Here is a 27963-nt window from a genome sequence, read left to right on the forward strand (position 1 = left end):
GGACTGATGGTGAAGACGGTGAAAGAATGTACTTTTCTTTTTAAGGTGGAGTTTTGGAGGGTCTGAACTCCGAGTCTCAGCGTGTGGAACAGAGAACAACTCACACACCACAGGCTACACGACTCGCATCACAGGACCCGCTTCTGTAAACAAACACACAAACAAACATTCACACAAAACGTCACACACACAGCAAAAATTACAAACAACACAGTTTTAGTTTCCCGCCTTCACACTTTCATCTCTACTGACTACATAATCACACCTCCCCCCCTCCTTTTACTCTCTCTCCCTCTCTCTCTCTCTCTCCTTTTACTCTCTCTCTCTCTCTCCTTTTACTCTCTCTCCCTCTCTCTCTCTCTCCTTTTACTCTCTCTCTCTCCCTTTTACTCTCTCTCCCTCTCTCTCCCTCTCTCTCTCTCTCCTTTTACTCTCTCTCTCTTCTTTTACTCTCTCCCTCTCTCTCTCTCTCCTTTTACTCTCTCTCCCTCTCACTCTCTCTCTCTCCTTTTACTCTCCCTCTCTCTCTCTCCTTTTACTCTCTCTCCCACTCTCCTTTTACTCTCTCTCCCTCTCACACTCTCTCTCTCTCTTTTTACTCTCTATTTCTCTCTCCTTTTACTCTCTCTCTCCTTCTCTCTCTCTCCTTTTACTCTCTCCCTCTCTCCCTCTCTCTCTCCTTTTACTCTCTCTCTCTCTCTCTCTCTCTCCCTCTCCCTCTCTCCCTCTCTCTCTCCTTTTACTCTTCTCTCTCTCTCTCTCTCTCTCCCTCTCTCTCTCTCTCTCCTTTTACTCTCTCTCTCCCTTTCTCTCTCCCCTTCTGTCTCTCTCTTTCTGACCCACTTCATCTTGGCTTTGTTCTGTCTATCTTTATTTCAGTCTTTATTTCTCTGCTGGATCATTATTATTATTATTATTATTATTATTATTACTGTACAGACTGTAAAATGTATTATTTTGTACTTTATTGAAGAAAAGAGTAACTTGTAGAAGCTCTCTGTGCCTTGATCACGACTGTACGTGTAAAATGAGCTAAGATGTAAGATACGTTTCATTGCGCTGTTTGGCTCCGCCTCCTTTGGTTCCTCTAAAGGTTCTTCAGGCGGAACCTCGCTGAGCTGCAGCTCAGTGTCGCTCCTCCTCCTCCTGATCTGAGACCCCAACCCCACAGAACGTTTAAGAGAACCTGCAAAACTGGTCTGAGGTCAGGGGAGGGGGGAGGGGGGCTGTCTGTCACTCATCTGTTCATTTTAACATGTTTTATTTCTCCGTCTGATCTTTGGTTTGTTTGACCGTCTCTGGTTTCTCTGGTTTACATTTTAGGGTTCAAAGAAGAAGCGACTGATGCTGTAAAGTTCACAATCAGAAACATGATATACAGTATATATAAATATATATTTATATGTGTAAATATATTATTTATATATATGTGTTTGCTTTTTACAGGTTTTGTGTTGCTTTTCTTTCACCGATAGCCTGCGTTTTTGGAGGCAGGGGTGGGGCATAACTCCCTTTTTTATAGCTTTAACTCTTTTTGAGGGAGAGAAAAAAATAATAATCCAAATGCAAAAATGTTTAATTTCTTCAACAAACCAAATCCGTTTGCTAAAAAAGAGTGAAAAGACAAAAAAGAGGGAGAAGCGCTCGGCGTTCAGCTCACAGAGCCTCAGAGTCATAGCTGGTTCAGTGTCCTGCCCTCTGCTGGTCATTTGTATAAAAGCTGCTCCAAAAAACAAACAAACAAAAAAACAGTCCGAGCTCAGAGCTCAGAGCTCTCTGTGTCCCGACTGTGTCTGTTCCAGCTTCCTGTCCTGCCACCCAGTCATGTGACCACAGGCCAGCTGATTGGTGCTCTTCTGGTCCACCTGCAACACAAACATCCTATTTATTCTCTTTTATTTATTGGTCATTTTTTACTTTCGCCATCGTTTGAGTCAAAAATCAGAAAAACTCGGTCGCATCTTCTGCAAAATGTGGTACGGCTGTTTTAGGGGGTGCTGAGCTGATTTGTTTATTTTTTGGTGTTTTTGTTTTGTTATTGTTTTGTTTTCTAGACTCGCTGCAGCAATAAGTGAGTGAGATCCTGCGTATCGATCGCCCTCCAGCCCGACTCTCTCTCTCTCTCTTCTCACTGTATTTGCTTTTTCCTCTCATGTCACACTTTACTGTACATTTTGTACAAAGATTCAAATTATAGCGATAAAAGAAGAGTGTAACACTGTGTCTATCACACATGCACACACAGACACACACACACAGACACACACGCACTCACACAGACACACACACACAGACACACACGCACTCACACAGACACACATGCACACACACAGACATGCACACGCACACACACACACACACGCACTCACACAGACACACACACACAGACACACACGCACTCACACAGACGCACATGCACACACACAGACATGCACACACGCACACACAGACACGCACACACAGACACACACACACAGACACACACTCACACACATGCACACAAACATGCACACACGCACACACAGACACATGCACACACACACACGCACACACAGACACACACTCACAGACACACACACACAAACATGCACACACACACACGCACACACAGACACACACACACACATGCACACAAACACACACAGACACACACAGACACGCACACAAACACACACAGACACACACACAGACACGCACACAAAAACACACACACACACACACACGCACACGTAACCACACACACATGTACACACACAGACATGCACACACGCACACACTCACACACACACAGACACACACACACACACACACACACACAGAGTTCAATGTGTTTGGAGTCCAGATTAGAACATAAACATCATTTTAGCTGCTTTTACAGGTTATCAGTTCTGAAAGCTGCAGTTTCTTATTATGGCTTTAAATTCTGATATTATCATTAATATTATAGTATAATTATTGAGCTGCTGATGGTTTAAATCTGGACGTCAGTTTCTCTCCAACATTAAGGAATATTCTGATAATTTTCCTGTGGAATTCCAGTTAGTGCTGTTGTTCTTTCTGAAGGTTGACGAACTTGAACTTGAGCAGCTGAAGCTCCATCAGCTGCAATATTCTCTGTTAAACTGATCAGTAAATAGTAAATTTATGTGAATATTTTTCATAAATTTGTTCATTAATTAATATTAGTTTTTATTTCCCAAAGACATGATGTCATTGAGCCACTTTGAGTCTGAATTTAGTTCTAAACTCAGTGAAAGTGTCTGTTTTAGAATAAAAACTATGAAAATGACTTTTAAGGAAAAATAATGGAATATTCCTTTAATGTTTCTGTTTTACAGCATCGCTGTGTGTTTAATACACAAGTTCTGTGTAGAAAAGAAGGACCACACATACACACACACATCCACGTGTATATATGTGTGTATATATATATGGAGTGTTTTAAACACCTCAGTGTCGCTGCTGGACTGAGAATAGTCCACCAACCAAAAATATCCAGACAACAGCGTCCTGTGGGCAGCATCCTGTGACCACTGATGAAGGACTAGAGGATGACCAACACAAACTGTGCAGCAGCAGATGAGCTATCGTCTCTGACTTTACATCTACAAGGTGGACCGACAAGGTAGGAGTGTCTAATAGAGTGGACAGTGAGTGGACACTGTTGAAAAACTCCAGCAGCACTGCTGTGTCTGATCCACTCGTACCAGCACAACACACACTAACACACCACCACCACGTCAGTGTTACTGCAGTGCTGAGAATGACCCACCACCCAAATAGTACCTGCTCTGTGAGGGTCCATGGGGGTCCTGACCACTGAAGAACAGGGTAAAAGGGGGCTAACAAAGTATCAGAGAAACAGATGGACTACAGTCTGTAACTGTAGAGCTACAAAGTGCTCCTATATAGTAAGTGGAGCTGATAAAATGGACAATGAGCGCAGAAACAAGGAGGTGGACTTAATGAAGCAACTGGTCAGTGTGTATTACATAAATGTAAAAAGAGCAGTTTGGACCGTGTTTACAGTCAGTCTGATCTCACGCTTAAATAATATTTATATATCCTTAAAAAAAACCTTTGTATGTCTTAAAGGACGGTTCCACCATTTTTTCAACATTCAGAGTGATTCAGAGTGGTTTGGTGTGAAATGGTTCAGATGTCTTTACAGTGGTGGTGATAGGAACCAGGGGTCACCATGACTACAACACAAATATAGACATTTTATTTACTATCCAGACCACCAGTGAACCTACACGAGTCTTCTGAGTTTATATGGAATGTTGATGATGGAAAATAGTGGAAAATCTGAAATAATAAGTTTTCTTTGGGGACTATTTTGCCTCACAGCGCCCTGCATGTATCCCTCCACCATGAATGGAGTTTAAGTTCTCAAAACTATCATAAAACAGTGTCTCAGTCATCAGGCAGTGAATTCATAACCATTTCATGTAGGAACTTTCTGTGAGGGAGCTTTTAGAGGTGGATGTCTGGTTCCTATCACCACCACTGTGAACAGTTCAGACTCGGCAAGTTTCTCTAGAACAGAGCGTTTCACACCAAACCACTCTGAACCGCTCTGAAGAGCTCTGAACCGCTCTGATTACACCTTAACCAGTTAATTATGTAGATGATTTTGGGAACTGAAATTCTGATTTAAAGGTAAGTGTGTTTAATCTGTTGGTCAAAGAGTTAAAGCCGTTTTATTGGTTTTAGGAGATTCTGCTTGCTGCAGCAGCTTTTAATCAAACACATCAGAAAATCTGCAAACATCAAAACACATTCAGAGAGATTTCAGTAAATAAAGGAAGCTGACCGCTTTACTGACAGGGGAGAGCTTAGAGTCCAGTAGAGACCAGTGAAATCCAGTAGAGTCCATTCTGTTTCCTGGAGAAGAACTGAAGTGGATCTGAACTGAAAGTCAGTAAGTTTCACACTGAAGTCACCTGAATATTTATTTATTAATTTAATTACATTTAAATAAAAACACAACGGCTCATATTTAAGCGTATCATTATATTAAGCGTATTACTGTTCATGTTATAAAGCAAAAAAAAAAAATGAAATAATACAAAGTTGTTGTTGAAGAAGAGCACTTTTACGACAGTGGAACAGAAACTGCAGCCATTATGCAAAATCAAAATTACACTTTCTGTTAAATTCGATTTCTATAAAATTCTTTATTCTGATTGTTTTCTGATAAAGCCAAATGTTAGTTCAGCCTCATCTCCTCCAGATGTTCAACGCCATGTTCTGCCTGATCTAGATCTGTGGTGTTCAGTCCTGCTTCTGGAGATCCACACTGCAGAGCTTAGATATGCCCCTGAACTAACACACCTGATCTAACTCATCTGATCTAACACCCCTGATCTAACTCATCTGATCTAACACCCCCGATCTAACTCATCTGATCTAACACACCTAATCTAACACCCCCGATCTAACTCATCTGATCTAACACACCTGATCTAACACCCCTGATCTAACTCATCTGATCTAACACACCTAATCTAACTCATCTGATCTAACACCCCTGATCCAAGTCATCTCATCTAACACATCTGATCTAACACCCCTGATCTAACTCATCTGATCTAACACCCCTGATCTAAAACACTGATCTAACTCATCTGATCTTACACACCTGATCTAACTCATCTGACCTAACTCACCTGATCTAACACCACTGATCTAACTCATCTGATCTAACACACCTGATCTAACACCACTGATCTAACTCATCTGATCTAACTCATCTGATCTAACACCACTGATCTAACTCATCTGATCTAACTCGTCTGATCTAACACACCTGATCTAACACCCCTGATCTAACACACCTGATCTAACACACTGATCTAACTCATCTGATCTAACACACCTGATCTAACTCATCTGATCTAACACACCCAATCTAACACACCTGATCTAACTCATCTGATCTAACACCCCTGATCTAAGACACCTGATCTAACACCACTGATCTAACTCACCCGATCTAACTCCACTGATCTAACTCATCTGATCTAACTCACTTTATCCAATACACCTAATCTAACTCACCTGATCTAACTCATCTGATCTAACACACCTGATCTAACACACCTGATCTAACTCATCTGATCTAACACACCTAATCTAACACCCCTGATCTAACTCATCTGATCTAACACACTGATCTAAGACACCTGATCTAACTCATCTGATCTAACACAACTGATCTAACTCATCTGATCTAAGACACCTGATCTAACTCATCTGATCTAGCACACCTGATCTAACTCACCTGATCTAACTCATCTGATCTAACACACCTAATGTAACACCCCCGCTCTAACTCATCTGATCTAACACCCCTGATCTAACTCATCTGATCTAACTCATCTGATCTAGCACACCTGATCTAACTCACCTGATCTAACTCATCTGATCTAACACACTGATCTAAATCACCTAATCTAACTCATCTGATCTAACTCATCTGACCTTACACACCTAATCTAAGACACCTGATCTAACACCCCTGATCTAACTCATCTGATCTAACACCCCTGATCTAACTCACCTGATCTAACTCATCTGATCTAACACACCTGATCTAACTCACCTGATCTAAATCACCTAATCTAACTCACCTAATCTAACTCATCTGATCTAACACATCTGATCTAACACACCTAATCTAACTCACCTGATCTAACACCCCTGATCCAGGTACTGAAGGCCTTCAGAAGCCCCTGAACATCAGAGTCATGTGTGCTGATCTCCAGGAGCAGGACTGGACACCCCTGTCCAGTGTGTCTGTTGGATCCTGATGGTTTTGTAATGTGTTTTGCCTTTTTTAATTGGTTGATATCACAGCATAAATGATTCTTATGGTCTAACAGGAGAACAGTGGCTGATTCTTAATGCATTTTATGGTTTCCTAATGGGATCTTAAGGTGTCCTACAGGAAACTAGTGGTGTCTATTGGAAACCATTAAGCCCATTTGCATTAGAAAGTTTTGATCCTAATGGTTTCTAATGGTCCTTTTTCAGTAGGGACACTGATCTAGAAGATCCTCAGATCTGTTAAAATCACACAGCTGAGCTCTGCACTGCGCTCTATATTGAACACGTTCAGAGTTTATTTATGAAGAAAACTAATCAAATATAATGACCATCACTGGAAAACAAGCTCATCTGCAGCATCGCTTCTGTTTATGTTCTTAAGAACTAAAACTGAATAAATGTTTGTTATATTGTGAAAAAGTAACCAATGGTCAGAAAAACATGAGGTCATAAAGGTCATTTGGCTAAAAGACTGAGACTAAAACTGTGCTCTTCAGTTTGGCAGTAATAACTTTAATAATCTTTATCGTTTTAGTGTTTCTGGTATGTTAATCCAGCCAGCTCCGTTCACTCCAATCAGAGCCGTATAGAGAGAGAGTAGGGTCAGCTCCGTTCACTCCAATCAGAGCCGTATAGAGAGAGAGTAGGGTCAGCTCCGTTTACTCCAATCAGAGCCGTATAGAGAGAGAGTAGGGTCAGCTCCGTTCACTCCAATCAGAGCCGTATAGAGAGAGAGTAGGGTCAGCTCCGTTTACTCCAATGGACCATTTTTTTACAGCAGTGGCGGATCGTGGAGCCCCTCAATAGTTCCCGGAAGTTAGCGCACAAACACACACTCAGACACACACACACACGCACACACACACACGCACACACACTCACACACACTCACACACCCGCACACAAACGCAATCACACACATACACACACACACTCTCTCACACGCACACACGCACACACTCACACACACACACACACACTCGCACACGCACTCACACACACACTCGCACACGCACACACACACACTCACACACACACTCGCACACGCACATACTCACTCACAAACACACTCACACACATACACACACACTCTCTCTCACACGCACACACTCGCACTCGCACACGCACACTCACACACACACTCTCGCACACTCACACACACACACTCACTCACAAACACACTCACACTCTCACACACGCTGGGTTTCTATAGAAACATTGTAAATCAGTGCATTTTTTGGCTGTAAAGCACCGAAAGGCGCAGTCTGCCGCTGAGTGTTTATGGGTTTAAACTGCCCGCAAAGAACTTCCTGGAACTGTCTGAAGTCTACGTGAAGCACGTGACCATCAAGCGTTTTGATCTTCCGTTGACGCGACTCTCTCTGTAAACAGGGCTGGCGCAAAAATAAAGGCTGGCTGGAGTTCCGTTCATAAACCGTACAATATTCCATTAAAAACACATTAATATTAAATAACTGACAACAGCGATTTTCAGTTTCTGACAAGCACAAAGTCCATCCACATTTATGACGACATAATAAAGTAATAAAATAATAACACAATTAGGGTGAATTACCTGCCTATGTTGCTCGTATGTTTGATCATAGTTTCAGCTGCTGCTGATTTTATGTTTATATTGTTTAAATTTTTAAGCAGGTTCTTTTTGAAAAGACAAGTTTCGGTTTTTTATTAGACTTTCCGCGTTTATGTATAAATACTTACCATAATGGATGAAAAGACTGACAAATAAAATTATATATATTCAGATTATAGTTTCAATAGAGTAAAATATAATTTATATTAAGTCTGTGACGTTTTTTGTGACGTATGTAACGTGTGTCACGTGCGTGATTTCAGCCAATAGAACAGCGGAACAGTGGCGGAAGTCACAGCAGCAGTTCGGCTGTAACTCCTCCAGGCCTGCAGGGGGCAGCAGCGCTGTAGACTGAGAGCCACCGCTGCTGTCGCGCTGCGTCTGCGCCGCTCAGACTGTCGTGTTTTTGTAAACAGATATTAAAAACTGTTAAAAGTTGTTAATTAAAGCGGATTTAAGTGGATTAAAGCGGAGGATGGATGAGGAGTATTACGGAGGGTCCGCGGAGTGGGAGGGGACCCCGGTGAGACGCGGCTGCTTTAATTCTCTTATTACAGTTAACGGTTTATTAGAGCCGGATCTGTCTGAATGATTTGAGCCGGATCTGTCCGAGTGATTTGAGCCGGATCTGTCCTAATGATTTGAGCCGGATCTGTCCGAATGAGTCCGAGTTCAGTCTGCGGTATTTTATCAGTTTGTCTTTGAAAAATGCTGCAGGTCAATTCTAAAGTTTATCGGGGCTCCGGAATGAAACTGCGGCTCCATTTAAGGTGGAACTGAAAGTTGTGCTGGAGCTGATGTTCTGTGTTCCTCTGCAGGAGGACGGAGATGCGGACGCAGAGGCCGACGGTAAAATCCAGGAGGAGTGTCTGCAGAAGTTCTCCAGCAGAGACTACATCATGGAGCCCACAGTGTTCAACACCCTGAAAACGTGAGCACCTTAAAACCGTGTGGCCAGCACAGTGAGAAAGATCAGAGGAATAAACATTCATTCTGTCATCCACAGTCCACATGTTTAAAGGGGAATTTCACCCATTTTCCTAGAATTCCCCCTACAATTCAGTGTGTTTGATGTAATCAAAAAGATTCAGAGTGGTTTGGTGTGAAATGGTTCAGATGTCTTTACAGTTGTGGTGATAGGAACCAGGGGTCGCCATGACTACAACACAGATATAGACATTTTATTTACTATCCAGAACCACCAGTGAACCTACACGAGTCTTCTGAGTTTATATGGAATGTTGATGATGGAAAACAGTGGAACATCTGAAATAATGCCCAGCTCTGCGCGTATAATTACAGGTACAATGTGTTGATTTTCCAAATTAAAAATGTAGGAACTTTCTCTGAGGGAGCTTTTAGAGGTGGACGTCTGGTTTCTATCACCACCACTGTGAACAATTCTGACTCTCTAGAACCGAGTATTTCACACTGAACCACTCAATCGCTCTGTTTATGTCTCACACTCTGAGTCACTCTGTTTACGTCTCACACTCTGAATCACTCTTTTTACGTCTCACACTCTGAGTCACTCTGTTTACGTCTCACACTCTGAATCACTCTTTTTACGTCTCACACTCTGAACCACTCTGTTTATGTCTCACACTCTGAATCACTCTTTTTACGTCTCACACTTTGAACCACTCTGTTTATGTCTCACACTCTGAATCACTCTGTTTACATTTCACACTCTGATTCACTCTTTTTACGTCTCACACTCTGAACCACTCTGTTTATGTCTCACACTCTGAATCACTCTTTTTACGTCTCACACTTTGAACCACTCTGTTTATGTCTCACACTCTGAATCACTCTGTTTACATTTCACACTGTGAATCACTCTGTTTACATTTCACACTGTGAATCACTCTGTTTACATCTCACACTGTGAATCACTCTGTTTACATTTCACACTGTGAATCACTCTGTTTACATCTCACACTGTGAATCACTCTGTTTACATTTCACACTGTGAATCACTCTGTTTACGTCTCACACTGAATCACTCTGTTTACGTCTCACACTGAATCACTCTGTTTACGTCTCACACTGTGAATCACTCTGTTTACGTCTCACACTGTGAATCACTCTGTTTACGTCTCACACTGTGAATCACTCTGTTTACATTTCACACTGTGAATCACTCTGTTTACATCTCACACTGTGAATCACTCTGTTTACATTTCACACTGTGAATCACTCTGTTTACATCTCACACTGTGAATCACTCTGTTTACATTTCACACTGTGAATCACTCTGTTTACGTCTCACACTGAATCACTCTGTTTACGTCTCACACTGTGAATCACTCTGTTTACGTCTCCCACTCTGAATCACTCTGTTTGTGTCCCATTGACGTAATTATAAAGGCATTTTGAAAAACTAGTGGCGTTCCCCTTTAAGACATTGGGTTTGTCCAGTTATTTCCAGGCAGGTGGTTCACCTGAGCATGTCATCCAGCTCCTGTCGGAGAACTACTCCGCCGTGGCACAGACGGTCAACCTGCTGGCCGAGTGGCTCATTCAGATGGGTGAGTCTGAACTGATGTTGTTAATGAAACCCAAGAAAGCAGCTTTCATTAGTGTGGAAGCTGAATATTATAGAACATCAGCAGAATCTAATTACATGTGTTTACATGCAGGTGTGGAACCTGCTCAGGTACAGGAACGAGTAGAGAACCATCTGAAGAGCCTCCTCATCAAACATTTCGACCCTCAGAAAGCCGACTCCATATTCACTGTGGAGGGAGAGGTAAAGTTCGTCCTCTCTGTGCTGAAACTACAGCTCTGAGCTGCACGTCTGTTTTTCCTCACACATGCAGAGAGTTTTGCCAAATTAAAGCAAAAACCTGAATAAGAGTGCAGAATCATAATGAGTGCAGATGTTTCCCGACAGGTGAAGTGCATCACACAGTTAAGAGGTTAAAGTCTGTGCTCAGTGCAGAGCAGAGCAGGACCAGCTGAAGTTAGTTTTGGATCTAGAGGAGAGATTTGAGCGGCTGAAAGAGGTTCATTATTGGAACACCTTCGTGTGTTAATGTTGATGATGAAATATTACAGTGATGGTGGTGAATAATGAGGAGACGGAGCTGAACGTGTGTCTGTTTATTAGGAGGAGTAATGTTAGCGCGCTCGGCTAAAGTGTTTGGGAAATGGAGACTGAAACTGGGGAGCAGCGAAGCTCTGATAAACAGCAGGGGGCGCTCTCACAGTGTTCACACCTTATAGTTTATCACTCTTTAGTGTAGTTTGACCTTTTTTACATTCTGCTGCTGAAGTTGACACTTGTACTTATGTTCACTCGGTCAGCTGATATACCGCCCGAGAGGCAGTAAATACCAATATTAAAATGCTTGGCCAGAGAGCGGTGCAGGCCTGAATGCTGGAGGGGGACTTGTGGCTCTGTTATGCTGTTGTGGGGCATTTTGATGGCTACTCATCCCCTCAGAGTGAAGGGTCACTGTGCATCAGTACAGAGTTATTCTAACTGACCACCATTCTTCTGTGATGAAACATCTCTGTCCTGTTTATCTTCATTTTCTGTAATAAATGAAACTCTCAGATTATTTTATTACTGAGTCTTGGTCAGATTAAGGGCTGCGTTTGTGTTTCAGACACCGGCGTGGCTGGAGCAGATGATCGCGCACACAACGTGGAGAGATCTCTTCTACAAACTGGCTGAGGCTCATCCAGACTGCCTGATGCTCAACTTCACAGTCAAGGTGATGCAGCCGGGGTCGGTGTAGAGGAACACGAGGGGCAGATTATGATTTGGATCAAATAAGTTTTAGTAGAAAGTGTTTCTTTAAACTGCAAACCAGCAGTGGAGTGATTTCAGCCGTCTCCGACTCCTGATGACCGAATGGACCGTGTTCCTCCAGAACTTTCTGTCTTCTGTTTGAATCCTCAGTGGTTCATGATTCCTCTGATGGTCTCTGTCCAGCGTGTAGCTGGTCGTCCTCTTTTACCCTCAGCTGTTCTGATCATAATGGTCTTTTCGGTGAAGGGGTTCTTTTCAGAATGTGTCCAGAATCTATTGGTTATAATTTCTTATGTTTAGTTTGCTTCTTTTATTAAGTCACTACAGTCATCAGTGTTTGTTTAATTCTGTCTGTTTAATTTAACAGTATTTAATATTGTTGTTTTGATCAGCTGATCTCGGACGCTGGCTATCAGGGAGAGATCACCAGCGTCTCCACAGCCTGTCAGCAGTTGGAGGTTTTCTCCAGAGTCCTGCGCACGTCTCTGTCCACGCTGCTCGACGGGGGAGAGCAGAACCTGGAGAAGAACCTGCCTGAGTTTGCTGTGAGTCTTGCAGAGAACTGTGTGCTAGAACCATGCTGTACTAGAGTGTCCTAAAACTGGATGTTTAAAGTTATAATCACGATCGAGAGTGGAACTATACATTTTTACTCCATAAGACGCCAAAATCTTTCTTCTTGTTCAGTCGATGTGATTCAGTAACTAAAACACAGGTTTGATTTTATGATTAAAATACTGGACTTTAAACTGAGAAAATCAGCTGCGCTTCAGAGCAACAAGAGAAAAGAGGGTTTTATAGACTGTAGGATCCTGTTTTTCGTTCATGTTCAGTTTCCCATTGTGATGCTTTAATTGTGTTTATTCCTCATTTTCTGATGAATTTATGACACTTTACTGTGTGTGTGTTTGTGTGTGTGTGTGTGTGTAGAAGATGGTGTGTCACGGTGAACACACGTACCTGTTTGCTCAGGCGATGATGTCCATTCTGGCTCAGGAGGAGCAGGGCGGCTCGGCTGTGCGGCGAATCGGACAGGAAGTGCAGAAATTCGCTCTTCAGAGGTTCAGCGACGTTTTATGGCTCAATAACAAAAAACTCATCATTCATTCAAACAGCGTTTATTTCAGCTCTTACTGAACTTTTGCGGCTCCTCGAGTCTCACTTTAGTACTTTCATGATGTGTTTATTATGTTTATCATTATTATATTTATCTCTGAAGTTGTGATGTTTGAACTGTTTTGGTGTGATCTCAGCGGGCACGATGCCAGTCAGATCACGCTGGCGCTGGGTACGGCAGCAGCGTACCCGCGAGCGTGCCAGGCTCTGGGTGCCATGCTGTCCAAAGGAGCGTTGAACCCGGCCGACATCACCGTCCTCTTCAAGATGTTCAGCAGTATGGACCCTCCGCCTGTAGAGCTGGTCAGTCAGATTTCACTGCTCTGAAGATCTCAGTTGTGTTCACACAGAATAACAGCTCCTCATTATTCACTCTTTATTAATGCGGTAATATTAACAACTTCTGCTTTCAGCATCACCAGCGTATTTTATTAATATGTCCAGTTTAAATCATTCAGCTCTAACCCTGATTGTTCACTTATACATTTAAAGATTATTATTTGATTACTGATGAAACAGTAATTCATTTCACTGTGTAATTTTCCTCTATAACAGGTGTAATGAACTGTATGTGTATTGTACTGTATGTTTGTGTGTGTTTTGCCAAAATAGAGTTGAATTATATCTTGTGGCACCGGATACAATTAACCGGTGACACGTCATGTGACAGTCAATCAGCCAATCAATCAATTAATCAATCCATCAATCAGTTTATTCAGTCACTCTAAACTATCTATGAAGTACTACAAAACTAACATCACTAATATGTAAGTTCTGTAGTTTAAGATTGAGGAGCTGAAATGTGGATATATAAATAACATGTTTATTAATATAAATATATGGTATAACTATATATGATAAATAATTAGAAAAATAAAAATATCATAATGATAATAATCATGTGGATACAGAATTCAGGTCTAATCATGATTATTTTAACTAGGACTGTCACAATCATGAAATTTTAGCTGATGATTAATTGTCATATAAAAATATTAAATTATTGATTTAATTGCCTTTTTGTTATTAAAGTCAAAGCATAACTGATTTGCTTTCTTGCTTTGTTTACTCCAACAAACATCTGCATTTGTACAGGATCGTGTTTAAAGCTGTGTTTGTTCCTGAGATTGAAAAAGTAAATAAAACTTTTCTGCTAGCATACATGCTAAGACATTAGTTAGCTAAATAGCTAACAAATAAACAAACATTACTCAGCGCTGCCCTCAAAACATTGGAGCACCAAGTTCTGTTTAATCTGACTGTAAATCTGATGACTGTGGAAGATGATAAATAACTGAGATCAGACGATTAGTTGTGATAAATGCGACAGGCAGTCGTTACTATTTAACACGTGTGTCCGGATCCAGTCCTCACAAAACTTTGCAGGCTTCATCTCACTGCCTCGTTAAACACACCTGATTCAGCTCATCAGCTAATTAAGGCCTTCATAACCGAATTCAGAGCGATAGATGAGTGTAAACGCTGATCTCCACAGCGTTTTGACCTGGACGGTCCCCAGTTTGACACGCCTGATTTAACAGACCTTCTGATGATGCTCGTCAGTGATGTTTGCTGTATGTGTGTGTTCTGTTTGTAGATCCGGGTTCCAGCTTTCTTAGATCTCTTCATGCAGTCTCTTTTTAAACCTGGAGCCAAAATCAATCAGGACCACAAACACAAATACATCCACATTCTGGCCTACGCAGCCAGCGTAGTGGAGACCTGGAAGAAGGTACTGACACCCTTCACTCTGAAATACCTTCACATCAGCTCAGGCATGTGGCTGTGATTCCTGTCAGTGGAAAACAGTGAAGCTTCGATACCATTTATTTACAGACTGAGTACATCTTTCAGTACTCGCTGAGACTGAGTCCGACACTATACTGAGTACCTACTTAGAATGAAGTATCTGTTAGTGTAAATGAGTGCGATGTACCTTAACAGTTAAATCATTAAATCTATCTGATGTTAATGAAGGTCGTTATCTAGCTCTGCTACATCAGTGATCTCTGATCGAGCAGCACTGCAGTGGAGGTTTAGTTCCCTGTCAGAAAAGCTCTTCTGTACAGCTGTAAGTAAAGTAGGTTTCATAGTTTTGATCCTCATCTGTCTCTTTCAGCAGCAGCACAGCGACAGCAGGGATCACATCCGATGCTGATGCATCCGAGGAGCTCACGCTTCCGGTTTTCTGTCTTGTTGGAGTCGTTTGATTGGCTGGTTGAGCTGTAGCTGAATGTCCTCTAAAGCCAGACAGACACTGTGTGATGTTAGAGATCTTGTTCTTTGGTGACTCTCACTGTCCGTTTGAATAAACCATCGTATTCAGACAAAGCTACGATTTATAAACTCGCACTGTACGAAACGCTCCGTCTGACTGACCTGCTACGGGAAACGCAGCCTCTACAGACGCTCTGTCTACAGACCATTATCAATAAAGCTGATTCACTCAGAATAACCGAGTACTGAGCAAACACACTGAGACTCTGAGCAGCGCTGCTAACACTGAGCACTGAAGATAAAGCAGGCGCTGATGTTCACGGTAGGACAGTTCGGTCTCTCTACAGCCTGATTTACAGAGAAATCACTGTATTAACGTTTATAACTCAATATTCAGTCAGAGTAAAGTCTCATATACAGACTTTTTCTCCTCCGTTTTGTTGGCCTGTGTGTCTCAACCTGTGTTGGTGAAGCGGTTGTGATTGTGTGTTTATAAACAGTCTATAATCTCTCAGTGTGTCCTGGTGGGAATCTGCCGAGGGGGAATGTTTAAAGTGACCGACGGCTTTGTGTCCGACTGTGACGGGGTCAATAGTTCTTCTCTGTGTGAGCAGATCCTCCTTCACTGGGTTTGTTCATTAGCGCAGCAGCTACACTCGGCTTACGGCACAGCCGGTATCAGCTGGTATTGGATGTTCATATTGATGAATTTTTGTGAGTTTGAGTAAATGAGCGCAGTATCGGCCTGATACTAGTATCATTATCGATGCACCCCTAATTAAAAAAATTTGTTTGATACAAGATGCAGCAGTTAATTCTAAGTATGAAGAAAATGATCTTCAATGTTGATTAAAAGTTTTTAAGTGAGTTTATTACGACGTCAGTTTAGTTTTACATTCCAGATTGTCTTTGTGTTCAGAATCTCCATTGGTTCTTTTTTTATCCAGAACAAACGTGTCAGTATCAATAAGGACGAGCTGAAGTCGACGTCCAAAGCCATCGAGACCGTTCATAATCTGTGCTGTAATGAAAACAAAGGAGCCACAGAGCTGGTAGCAGAACTCGGCACCCTTTACCAGTGCATCAGGTAACCACACCCACATTCACACAGATGACCACTTCCTCTCGTTAACATGTTCATGCACTTATTAACATGTTTAAATATAAAATCAATTTGATTATCAGTCAGTGATAAGGACTCCTAAATCTTAAACACAGTCATGGTTTAAATAAAACTAATACATTCTGCCCAGAACTGACCCTTATAACACAAAAGAACCTTTTCAGAGAACTGATAACAGAATCTAGAACTACTGGAGTTTCAGTTTTGATCTTTTTAAATTAAACTGGTGATGATTTTGCTGGAATTTTTAGCTGCTTAAAATGTGCATCAGCTTAAAAAAGGTATATATTGTCTGAATTCTGTGGTCAGTTTGGTCAGTGATTCACAAGCCGAGGTATAGTGACCCGTGTGTGTGTGTGTGTCTGTGTGTGTGTCAGGTTTCCGGTGGTAGCGATGGGAGTGCTGAAGTGGGTCGACTGGACAGTGTCTGAGCCTCGTTACTTCCAGCTGCAGACTGACCACACGCCTGTCCACTTGGCTTTACTGGATGAGGTAACCCACACACACACACACACACACTGTACACACACTACATACACTGTACACACACACTACACACACACACACCGTACACACTACACAGTACACACTGTACACACACTACACACTGTACACACTGTACACACACTACACACACAGTACACACACTGTACACACACTACACACACCACACACTGTACACACACTACACACACTACACACACTGTACACACACACTGTTCACACAGACACTACACACACATTGTCCACACTACACACTCCCACTACACACACACTACACACACTATACACACTACACATTATACACACACTATACATACACACACTGTACACAGTGTACACACACTCACACTATACACACACCATACATACACACACTACACACTCGCACACTCAGTTTCACTGAGAACACAAACTGCTCAGACAGTCTTCAGACAGTCAGTTTTCCCAGATTAACCCGTCTGGATCTCCAGGCTGAAGCTGAGCTGCTTTGCACTGTGACTCGACTTCCATAAATGCCCTGACTGTATAAATGACACAATATGATTTTATACACTCATTCACTGTAGGCTTATTGGTTAACCTGCAGACTCTGTTGCTCTCGCTGGATGTCGGTGATGAACATTAGAAACTGTTCACTCTGTGATCTTCATGTTCAGGTTCTGCGCTCAAAATAATGTTATTGAATTACTCAAAGTAATAAATACATTCTGATGGATCTGGTTGTTACTCATGCAGCTGTCGCTGCTTTAGAATCTAATTTAGGCAAATAAGACCAAAAAATCATCATGATTAACTACACAATAGAACATGATTGACACGCCTGGCAGCCCTAGAATTGAATATGTATTTAACATGTATTTGTGTTTGTACTGTACGTTCAGTGTATTTATATTGTACATTCAGTGTGTTTTACTCTATGTTTAATGTGTGTTTAGTGTGTTTAATATGCATTTAATGTGTTTTGAATGTGTTTAATGTGTGTTTAATGTATAAAGTATGTTTTCCCCCTCAGATCAGTACCTGCCATCAACTCCTCCATCCGCAGGTTCTGCAGCTGCTCGTCAAACTCTTTGAAACAGAACATTCACAACTCGACGTCATGGAGCAGGTACACACACACACACACACACACACACACACACAGTACACACAGTATACATTACACACACACACACACACACGTGCGCGCACAGTACATACACACACACACACACACACATTCACTATACACACACTGTACACACAGTATACATTACACACACACACATTCACTATACACACTGTACACACAGTATACATTACACACACACACACGTGCGCGCACAGTACATACACACAGACACACACACACACACATTCACTATACACATACTGTACACACAGTATACATTACACACACACACACACACACATTCACTATACACACACACTGTACACACAGTATACATTACACATACACGTGCGCGCACACAGTACACACTACACACACATACACACAGTATACACACTACACATTGATGTGCTACACAAACACAACACACAAAACTCAAACACATACATTACGTACATACACATTATACGAACACATACACCCTTCACACATAAACACACTACATACACTCTCACTCACTGTGCCCATGTGTGTGTGTAGTTGGAGCTGAAGAAGACGTTGTTGGACCGGATGGTTCACCTGCTGAGTCGGGGTTACGTGCTGCCGGTGGTCAGTTACATCCGTAAATGTCTGGAGAAACTCAACACGGACATCTCGCTGATCAGATACTTCGTCACTGAGGTGAGGCCAGTGATGATGATGATGACGATGACGACAATAATAAAAATAATTAGTCATTTCAAAATGTCAGAGTGCTGCTGTGGATTTTGAATAAGTTGTCAGATGAATATCGTAACAGTTTAAACGGTATAAAATAAACGGTGGAGGTTGTAAAAGTTCTTTCAGTATCTGATAGATCAGTGTGTTTTTGTTCTGCCGCTGTTCTCTCAGGTTCTAGATGTGATCGCTCCTCCGTACACCTCTGACTTTGTTCAGCTGTTTCTGCCGATCCTGGAGAACGACAGCATTGCTGGAACCATCCGCACTGAAGGAGAACACGATCCTGTGGCTGAATTCATCGGTGAGTGAATTACAGTCATGTTCAAAACTCCAGTTGGAGCTCAGGTCCAGAAACCACAGCGAACACACTCGTACTGACCGTCTGCAGAGTTTCAGATCTGTGCAGGTGGAACATGTCCAAACACTGATTCTGCTTTCAGTCTGTATGTTATGAAGAGCTGCTCTGCGGTGTTCCACCTTAACAAACCCAGAAATAAAACCTGCAGTCTGCTGCTGTATTGTGGTTCTGGTGGTTCTCGTTTGTCTCACTTCCTGTTTGTGTTCTTTTCAGCTCACTGTAAATCCAACTTCATCATGATGAACTGAGTTCCATCCTGCAGAAGAATCAGAACTGCGAGACTATCACGGATATCAGAGTTTCATTGCTCGTGCGGTTTGAGCTCCTGCGTGTGAAGCTGACTGAGCTGATCTGGAGTTTTTCTTTAATTCTACTGAAGCTGATCAGTGTTGACGCTGGATGACGAGCAGGATTGTTTTCACAGTAATTTAAATGTTGGGACTTTAATTGTGAAAAGCTGTTTTGGTAAAATGTCTTAATCATGTATTCTATTTTTCATAATTCTTTTGTTTGTACAATAGATGTTTTTCATTTAATAAAAGTTGGTGGTGTTGAGTTTGCAGTGTTTATTTAAAATCTATCTACAAACACAATCAGAGAAGACAGTCTGAAAACAAACACAGATTCAAAAACACCCAAAGCTTTATTTATTTAAGACATGCAGAACAAGAACAAACCTGGCAGTGAGGAGGCAGTGCAGAGTTTCACTGCAGGTCTGTTTGTTTACATTCGGATCCCTTTTCAGCTCAGAACTACACTAAACCACCTGCAGCTGATTCAGACAATCGGAGAGAAGTTCATCTACTGGCACATGAACAGGAATTCAGTTTGATTTTACAGAGTGACTCCAATTTTTAAGCAGACATGAAAAGATTAATTCAGCAGAAACACCAGAGAAGCGAAGAGCAGAAACATCGGTGGTTCTGATTCAGATTAACGCAGCACTGAGATCAAAAACAGAACCTGTGAATGAATCTTTGGTTTCAGCAGCAACTGTGACTTTCCCTGAACGCGTAAAAGTAGCGTCGACTGAGCTCGGCGTTCGGCTGAATTTAGACTCGAACACAGAGAGTCTGATTTAGCTTCTAGACGTAGCTCTGCGGGACGATTGGATCCCCATACATGCAGTCCTCCTCCAGAGCCAGATTATAGTGACTCCCGCTGCCGCCTTTATACGCACTGGTGACGATCCTCAGCCAGCCATGTTCACCCTGAACAAACAAACAAACAAACAAACACAAACCAGAGAAAATACTAAAATCAACATTCTGACAAAAAGAAATCTTAAATCTTCTACACACTTTAAACATTGACACAGCAGCAAACAGCTGTTTTCTATATGAAGACTGCAGTAACAGCGTCCTGATGTTTCTTTTTGTGTTAGTTGCTTCTTGAAAACAAACTCAGATTAGCACTGTTTTCTTGTAAAGGCCTTCATCTTAAACTTAACTGTGAATTCCGATGATTACAGACTCTTAATTGATGTTGCAGAAACAGAAACAGCTCTTCGCCTCATTTACATATCATCACAAATGACACACCCACTTATGACATCAGGCATCATTTACATGCAAAACTCCCTTAAGCTGAAACTGCAGAAGCTCTTCTGAATCTGACTGAACATCAGTTACACAAACGTTTGTTCACATTTACTGCAGAATGTAAAAATATTACTGAGGCAACTTCGCTCTGTTCATGAAAACTACTCACATCCAAACTCAAACAATCATGAAGCATCAAAGAGCGGCAGAAATGTTTAAACTGCACTCGACAGAACAGCCATTCACTGCTGTCAGTTTTTATCATTATTAAATCAGTTATTGATCTTTGGTGATTATCACCACTTCACCTCCTAAACACACTTAACTATGATAAAAAACCACTACCACCCTCTGCTGGCTGTTTTGTATGTGAAAGGTGTTCCGCTCACCCACGGTTCTCCCCAGGAGTTCCGCACGACCCAGTACTCCACTCCTTTCTCATCGACACCCCAGCCGGCCACAGACACGATGTGGTTGATGTAGGGATCCTCCACGTACTCGGAGTACAAACCTCCCATGTACGCGTCCAGTTTAGGAGTTGCCATGATTCCACAACTACAGACCGAAACAATAAACTCGCTCAGTGACGGCAGAACTAACCCCACTGTGAACATTCAGCACTGCTGTACAGCGAAATACAGGACGGCATCACAAACAAAACAAAGAAATTTATGATAGACAATGTTTATACTTTCAGACATCTGATCAGTTGGAACAGAGACGAAAAAGCCAGTAGAGCTACATTAAAAAATACCATGAAAACTGAAAATTTTTATTCAGTATTTGTCACTAAATCAGTTAAACAGACTAATTTTGCTCTTATTATAATGAAACATGCAGTTGGTCAGTGTTACTGATGATACACACAACATGTTCAGAAAAGAATATTGCATTGTGACAATTTATCACGATAACGAGGAATATCATCATAAAACTCATTTTACAACTGAACTGCACTCCACTCAAGAACTTTCCCCTGAAATATTTCAGCTGAACAGACCCAGAGAGAGCGTCGACTCCAGGGAAGGAGAAGTTTAGCACATCGTATCTTTCTTTCCTCTGAACAGTTTAAGATCTACAATCTGTAACCTTACGGTTTAATATCAATCTTGTGACTTTGTAAACATTATTGATCCATTAAACTCATGCAAAGCAGCTCTGATGGAGAAAAAAGAAAGAGTGAAGGTACCAAATGTTCTCACAACTGATCACGTCCTTTAATTTGCATTCGCAAAATCTATGAACATCTAAAAGATTTTGAGAAATCTAATACACAATATGTCTAAAAGTTTGTGGACACCTCTTATTATCAATGAATTCAGCTGCTTTAAGGTCCCTCACTGCTGACACAGGAGCTCAAATACACGCACAGCTTGTATAATCTCCATAGAAAAGCACTGACCAATACAATGGGACACTCTGGAGCAGTGGAGCTGTGCTCTCTGTAGTGATGGAGCTCCATCCAATACCTTTGGGATGATTATTCCTGACCATCCAACATCAGTACCTGACCTCACTAATGCTCCATCAAATTCTCACAGCAGTGTTCCAGCATCAGTACCTGACCTCACTAATGCTCCATCAAATCCTCACAGCAATGTTCCAGCATCAGTACCTGACCTCACTAATGCTCCATCAAATCCTCACAGCAATGTTCCAGCATCAGTACCTGACCTCACTAATGCTCCTGCTGCTGAATACAATCAACCACAATATTTTGTTGACCAAGTTAAAAGTTCTAGGCGTGAATGGTTTTGCTGTCAATGTGTGGATTCATATTTGATGGGATGGAATCAGGTGGCTGTTGGAGACGAAGGTTCTCGGTCTTGATCCATTAGTTGAGAACTGAGACGAAGGCTCTCTGTCTTTGTCTTGATCTGTTAGTTGTGAGGTTCCCCATGGGAGCATTTTAGGGCTCTTCTGTTTTTCCTTTTGTTCATGTGAACTTTTTTTGTTTGCAGATGATTCTTCAGTTCTGTTCTCCCATTAAGAAAAGAGTATTATAGAATGTGCACCGAGTGAAGAACCTGTAAAAGGTAATAGGTCGGTGTTCTAGAAACAGGCAGTCACTTCATTTACAGAATCTATTCTGTGCTGTTTGAGGAGAAAATGACAGCAATCTCTGGTTTTAAGGTGGTTGTTGGCGAAACTGTAATGGAAGCTAAGAATTCACTGAACGATCTGGGCTGTATGTTATTTAGTTACCTGTCAGGACGAGTCGGGCAGATAAAGTTTGACTGAGGTTAATCAAAGGACTCGTTTTCTCACCGGAATTTCAAAGTGTTTGGACAGTGGTGACCTTAGCGGGAGTTTTGGTTCAATGTTATTTTGATAATTGCTTGGTGGTTTGATGGTATTCCCGAATACATTAAAACAGGCTTAAAACTTCTCAAAACACATTTAAAATGACTGTATTGATGTGTGTAGTGATTTTGTATATTTGCTGGGTTACATCTGTTGCCCACTGTTGGATCTGTTTAGAGACCACAGTGGAAATAAGTCTTCAGACATAGTTTCCACCGTTTCGGTTTTTTTTATGTGCATTGTCTCTTTTAAAGTCTTTATTTTAAAATTGTGAAGTGGTCTAATAAACAAAATCAATCAATCAATCAATCAATCAAATCCTCACAGCAATATCACATCAAGTGTACAGACTTTCCTGAAGAGTAGCGACAGTTACTGCAGCAGATGGACAAATTCTTTTTTAATTCTCTTGATTCTGGAAGAGACACTGGATGAGCTTAGTCCACAAACTTTTGGCCAGGTGGCATATGTAGACTTTTAAAAAAACAAAACAAAACAAAAAAAAACCCTAAATATAAATAGACTAAATATGCAGAACATGAATAAAAAGAATGAACCCAAAGACCGTCTGCGTCAGTTAATTACAAGAGGACAGGTCAGTTCTGTATGTGAGAGTAAGGCTTTTCTACTCAGATCATACTGGACGTTTTCCTGTAGCTGCATCAGATTTAAAACCCTGATGCCTACAAAGCCAAAAACGGTCCAGCCCCTCCCTCCCTGATGGCAGTGGTCAAAACTCGAACTGTACCTCGAGCCCATCGAGCTTCAATTACAGCTCGGCTCAGCCCGCCATCCTTCAAGACGCATGGAAGACAAGCATAAAGACTCTTCTCTGTCCTGGACTCCAGGTAATGGAACGAACTCCTACTGGCTGTCCGAACAGAAGAGTCTCTCGCGGCCTTCTCTTTTCTCTCTGTAACAACATGGACTTTTGTTTCTAGCAGTATCTGAGCTCAGGTCTGTCTTTCCCTCTAACCTATTGGTAACTAGCAAAGATACTTTCTCTAGATAGACAAAGCACTTTTTGTAAGTTGCTCTGGATAAGAGCGTCTGCTAAATGCTGTAAATGTAAATGTGTTACCTGATGGGTCCTCTAGCGTAGATCTCAGCCTTCATCTTCTCCAGACCACTGACGGAGCCATAATCTCCCACCTTCCACACAGTGTAGTTCTTCACAATGTTACACTGACCAAACGTAGTGCAGGTCCCACACTGATTAAATGGTTTACAGTCTGGACACAAAAATACACAGGAAAAAAACAAAAAAAAACAAAACAAAAAAAACAGAAGAGTCAGTTTTTCAGTGTTCATAATAATAATAATAATAATAATAATAATAATAATAACAACAACAACAACAATAATAAATTCCAGGTTTATTACTGAATATCAGCACACTTAGCTGCAGTTCTGTGAACAGTATTTGTATCTAAAGGCATTCAAACTCCCTCATGAGCTTCAGAGAATCGCCTGCGCTGACTGATTGGTCACACTGTGAACTTCGGTGCGATATCTGTCCAGGTGGGCCGCAGGTGGGGGTCTTACCCTGGTCTTTGGCCTGGTAGTTGTTGCAGGTTTCGTCAGGGATGCCGTTGGTGTTGGCGTACTCCCACACGCCCGAGTGATCTCCCCCGTTACAGGAACCAGCGTTTCCACAGTCAATAACATTCTGGACTGACAGATACGCGGACGGCCACGCCCCCTTCCGCTTGATGTTGATTCGGTCTGAAATAAACAGGTGAAGATACAGATTTACTGGACCTGCAGCTCCAGTCGAGAGAGTGAGCGCAGACGGACGCCGAGCAGCTCACGCTGTTTTTTATCTGTGATCAATTTTACGCACAGAAACACATAACTTACATTCAAGAACAATTTTCTTTACTAAAGAACCCTTGAAGAGCCATCATTCTTAAGTGTGTGGTACTAAATCCTTAAGAGCTGATTTAATCACATTCCTCGCCAGCACTGTTGCTGATTTAGCTTCATCACTGCAGTCGTCTGCACTCGAGGGAGACAATATCCTGATAAAATAATAGCCTTTTTTTTGTGATACTCGTATATTTGGATTAATATAGTCTGATTAGCAGTGATTAGACCAGCACAGATTAACTGTCTCTGAGCTGGTGTGAAGGTGAAAGAGCTCATTGTCATTTAATAAACACACACAGATGTCTGTTAATGGGAGGTTAAAGCACATCAGTGTGGAGATTCCCAGAACCTGCTAATCTCACTGTGATCCCAGAACATACTCAGAAACATGCCGACAGAACCGGTGTAGTAAACGGTGCACTGAGGCACAGGAACGATGCCCAATTCAGCAGCGACTCCTGTTCTGAGGAACTAACAGAGCCTGAACTGCAGGAAGTGGTTCAGGATTTTACAGAATATGCTCGCTCACGTCGCAGGAGATAAGAATTCAGCCAAGTCAGGTGTGAGTCAGGTGTGAGTCAGGTGGTGGTGAATGATCTCCAAAAACACATTCAGTTCACTCACAGAAACAAAGACTCACAAAAACAGCACAAACCTTTAAATCAGTGCATTGAAAGATGTATATAATCAGGGCTGTGTGTGAAAAGTTCCTGAAACCTGATTACTGAGTAACAAACACCACAGAGGTGAGCAGTGTTTACTGAGTCTGATAAACTGCTCTGTTCGGCTGATGTGATCCGCACCTGCGAGGGCGCTCGTGCTGCCGTGAGCCCAGCAGGACCCGCAGTACTGAGGGATGTGCTGATTGCGTGTGGTGCTGACAAAGTTGGTGCCGTTGATGTTCCTCCAGTCCCAGGCTTTGGGCAGATCTGCGGTGTTCAGATACTCGTGAGGGCGCGGGACAGTCCTGAGGAGAGCAGACACACATACTGCACAGTGTTCTCAGTGATGGTATTACAGTGTAACAGGAAGTGTAAACTTCACACTGGTGAACAGTGATGAAGTGCTAAAGTGAAGAGAACATCACTAAAATTACTGCACACAAAATAACTGCATTTTAAAATAGAACAAGATTTCAACTTACAAATTACAAATAATTAACTAATGTCCTTATAAACTGGCAACAAACGTTCACACAGCAAACAGCGTGTTGGCAGTGCCCGCGCACACACACACACACACACTCATGCACAGGCTGTTCACATCTCAGAGCCAAACGAACACAATAGACAAAAAGTCCAGCTGGACATTCAGACCCAAGGCGACACCACCATGCGGTTTAACTTCAATCTGTGCAGATTCTGGACTTCTGCTACCTTTTCAGCACCCTGAGCTGTTTTTCTCTTAATGATTTCAAATGCCGAATTGCCATGACGTGAGACGCCTCCAACACACTGAGCCAAACATGGAAAATGAGAAGGGACTGAACTGATTCCATTTCAATAATAAAAGGATAAAAGTTTCAAAACCAAACACTTTATAAAATGCAACTGATCTGGAAAAATTAAAGGGCGAAATCAAACAAACAATCTGAGTTCAAACAGTCAAATAAAGGACCGGAGCGAGAAAGAAGACAGGAAGTCTGAGTTTGGAGCAGCTGAGAAAGATGGAAACGTGATGGGAAGAAGAGAGACACTGAGTCTCATCTGAGACCTCATTACGCTGCAGTTCTGCTTTATTATCACTGTAACTCAGAATGAATGGAAAGATTTATGATCCTCAGTTTCAACACAAGACAAAGAATTTCACAGTTTGGTCTGCAGGTGCTCCGTTTTCCTTCTTCCTTATTTGTGTGAAAGCTCAGCTTCTCTCTTCTCTACACATTTTAAAGGTAGAAGAAACTTTCCTCTCTACAAAATATTAGATTTACAGTGTACATTTTATGTGAACTGCATGCAAATATAATCTATATGACACACATTATAATAGATATTACACACTTTTCTGACTCGAACTGGAGCTTCAGAAAAGCAGTTAAACTACAATAAATGGTTACTAATGGCGGCATCATCATCATCACGATGTATTTTCAGTGTAAAACTACTGATATAATCAGTCTATTAAAACAAACACGAGGGCTTCTTATTCACATTTCCCGTTCCACCTGTTGCATTCAAGCATTTAAGGTGGAACGGAAAATTCGAATAAGAAGTCAATTTCAGCTTCACCAGTGAAACAAAGTTCGTTTTTTCTGTAAGTTTAAAGGTTAAACTCGGAGACACTGAGCACTAAAAGTCACTTCCTGAAAGTTCAGATGAGAGCAGAGCAGAACTGTGAAAGATCTCCAGCCTGAAAAAGAGACTTAACTAAAAAAAACAGTTGTTTACGTAGTTAAAACCGGCTGTTAAGTTACGTAGTTTGCGTAATGTTCCGGTTGAGCTGCGTATTGTACGCATTATCCGCTAAACGCAGCGAAACGTAAAGGGAAGTTATCTAGAGTTTAAAACCAGATTAAACACAATTAAAAACAACAGCCGTCTGAATCTACAGCCTCAGTAGTTAAGAAGTCTTTGACTGTCTGTGTAAACACGCGAGTTTTATCGTCAAGTTATTTTCCTTATTTAGTTTCTCTTTGTTAAAACACAGAATCAATAATAATAATTTCATACTTCACTCCCAGCTGGTTCCTCCGCTGCAGAGGTCTGAAACACGGCTGATCCGCGTTAAAATATCGACCAGCAGAAACGCCGGACAATGTAAACAGATACAGCAGCAGAACCGGAGCCATGCTGAGCTGAGCTGAGCTAAACTAAACTGGGCCCGGCGGTCATATGACTCCCCGCCGCCTCGTCGGCTTTTTATCTACCGCGGGGGGCGGGGCTTTCAGCGGATCTAAGGCGCTTATTGGCCAACAC

At 41.8% G+C, this 27963-nt stretch overlaps 3 protein-coding genes across 4 annotated transcripts in view; 2 read left to right on the forward strand and 1 right to left on the reverse strand.

The window, feature by feature from the left end:
- The window catches only part of gnas (GNAS complex locus), a 62115-nt gene extending 61771 nt beyond the window's left edge, over nucleotides 1-344 (forward strand). For both annotated transcript variants that reach the window (XM_036571628.1, XM_036571630.1), the window contains exon 12: nucleotides 1-344. This exon is cut by the window's left edge and continues 374 nt beyond it. The gene's annotated coding sequence lies outside the window, so the exon portion shown is untranslated.
- An 8438-nt stretch (nucleotides 345-8782) lies between these two features.
- Nucleotides 8783-19889, forward strand: nelfcd (negative elongation factor complex member C/D). The gene is made up of 15 exons (XM_036571632.1): nucleotides 8783-8948; nucleotides 9244-9356; nucleotides 10847-10956; nucleotides 11068-11177; nucleotides 12040-12147; nucleotides 12578-12730; nucleotides 13116-13246; nucleotides 13439-13604; nucleotides 14899-15033; nucleotides 16466-16605; nucleotides 17019-17133; nucleotides 18158-18253; nucleotides 18797-18937; nucleotides 19148-19277; nucleotides 19548-19889. The coding sequence occupies exons 1-15, from the start codon at nucleotides 8901-8903 to the stop codon at nucleotides 19580-19582; spliced, it is 1731 nt and encodes a 576-aa protein (XP_036427525.1). The 5' UTR covers nucleotides 8783-8900; the 3' UTR covers nucleotides 19583-19889.
- A 65-nt stretch (nucleotides 19890-19954) lies between these two features.
- Nucleotides 19955-27890, reverse strand: ctsz (cathepsin Z). Its single transcript, XM_036571639.1, has 6 exons — nucleotides 27718-27890; nucleotides 25852-26015; nucleotides 24725-24904; nucleotides 24261-24411; nucleotides 21265-21430; nucleotides 19955-20545 (listed from the first exon to the last, which is right to left on the reverse strand). The coding sequence occupies exons 1-6, from the start codon at nucleotides 27834-27836 to the stop codon at nucleotides 20420-20422; spliced, it is 906 nt and encodes a 301-aa protein (XP_036427532.1). The 5' UTR covers nucleotides 27837-27890; the 3' UTR covers nucleotides 19955-20419.
- Between the last annotated feature and the right edge of the window lie 73 nt (nucleotides 27891-27963).

The sequence above is a fragment of the Colossoma macropomum genome, unplaced genomic scaffold, assembly GCF_904425465.1.
Source record: "Colossoma macropomum unplaced genomic scaffold, Colossoma_macropomum, whole genome shotgun sequence".
Lineage (NCBI taxonomy): Eukaryota > Metazoa > Chordata > Actinopteri > Characiformes > Serrasalmidae > Colossoma > Colossoma macropomum.

What these genes read in the sequence shown, in the direction of transcription:
- ctsz (XM_036571639.1), bottom strand. Translation starts at nt 27,836, where the DNA reads ATGGCTCCGGTTCTGCTGCTGTATCTGTTTACATTGTCCGGCGTTTCT. An exon ending in CTACCAGGCCAAAGACCAGG is followed by an intron (nt 24,412 to 24,724) that starts GTAAGACCCCCA and finishes TTTTGTGTCCAG; the next exon opens with ACTGTAAACCATTTAATCAG. An exon ending in TACGCTAGAGGACCCATCAG is followed by an intron (nt 21,431 to 24,260) that starts GTAACACATTTA and finishes TTCGGTCTGTAG; the next exon opens with TTGTGGAATCATGGCAACTC.
- nelfcd (XM_036571632.1), top strand. Translation starts at nt 8,901, where the DNA reads ATGGATGAGGAGTATTACGGAGGGTCCGCGGAGTGGGAGGGGACCCCG. An exon ending in CGGAGTGGGAGGGGACCCCG is followed by an intron (nt 8,949 to 9,243) that starts GTGAGACGCGGC and finishes GTTCCTCTGCAG; the next exon opens with GAGGACGGAGATGCGGACGC. An exon ending in TGCTCAACTTCACAGTCAAG is followed by an intron (nt 12,148 to 12,577) that starts GTGATGCAGCCG and finishes TGTTTTGATCAG; the next exon opens with CTGATCTCGGACGCTGGCTA.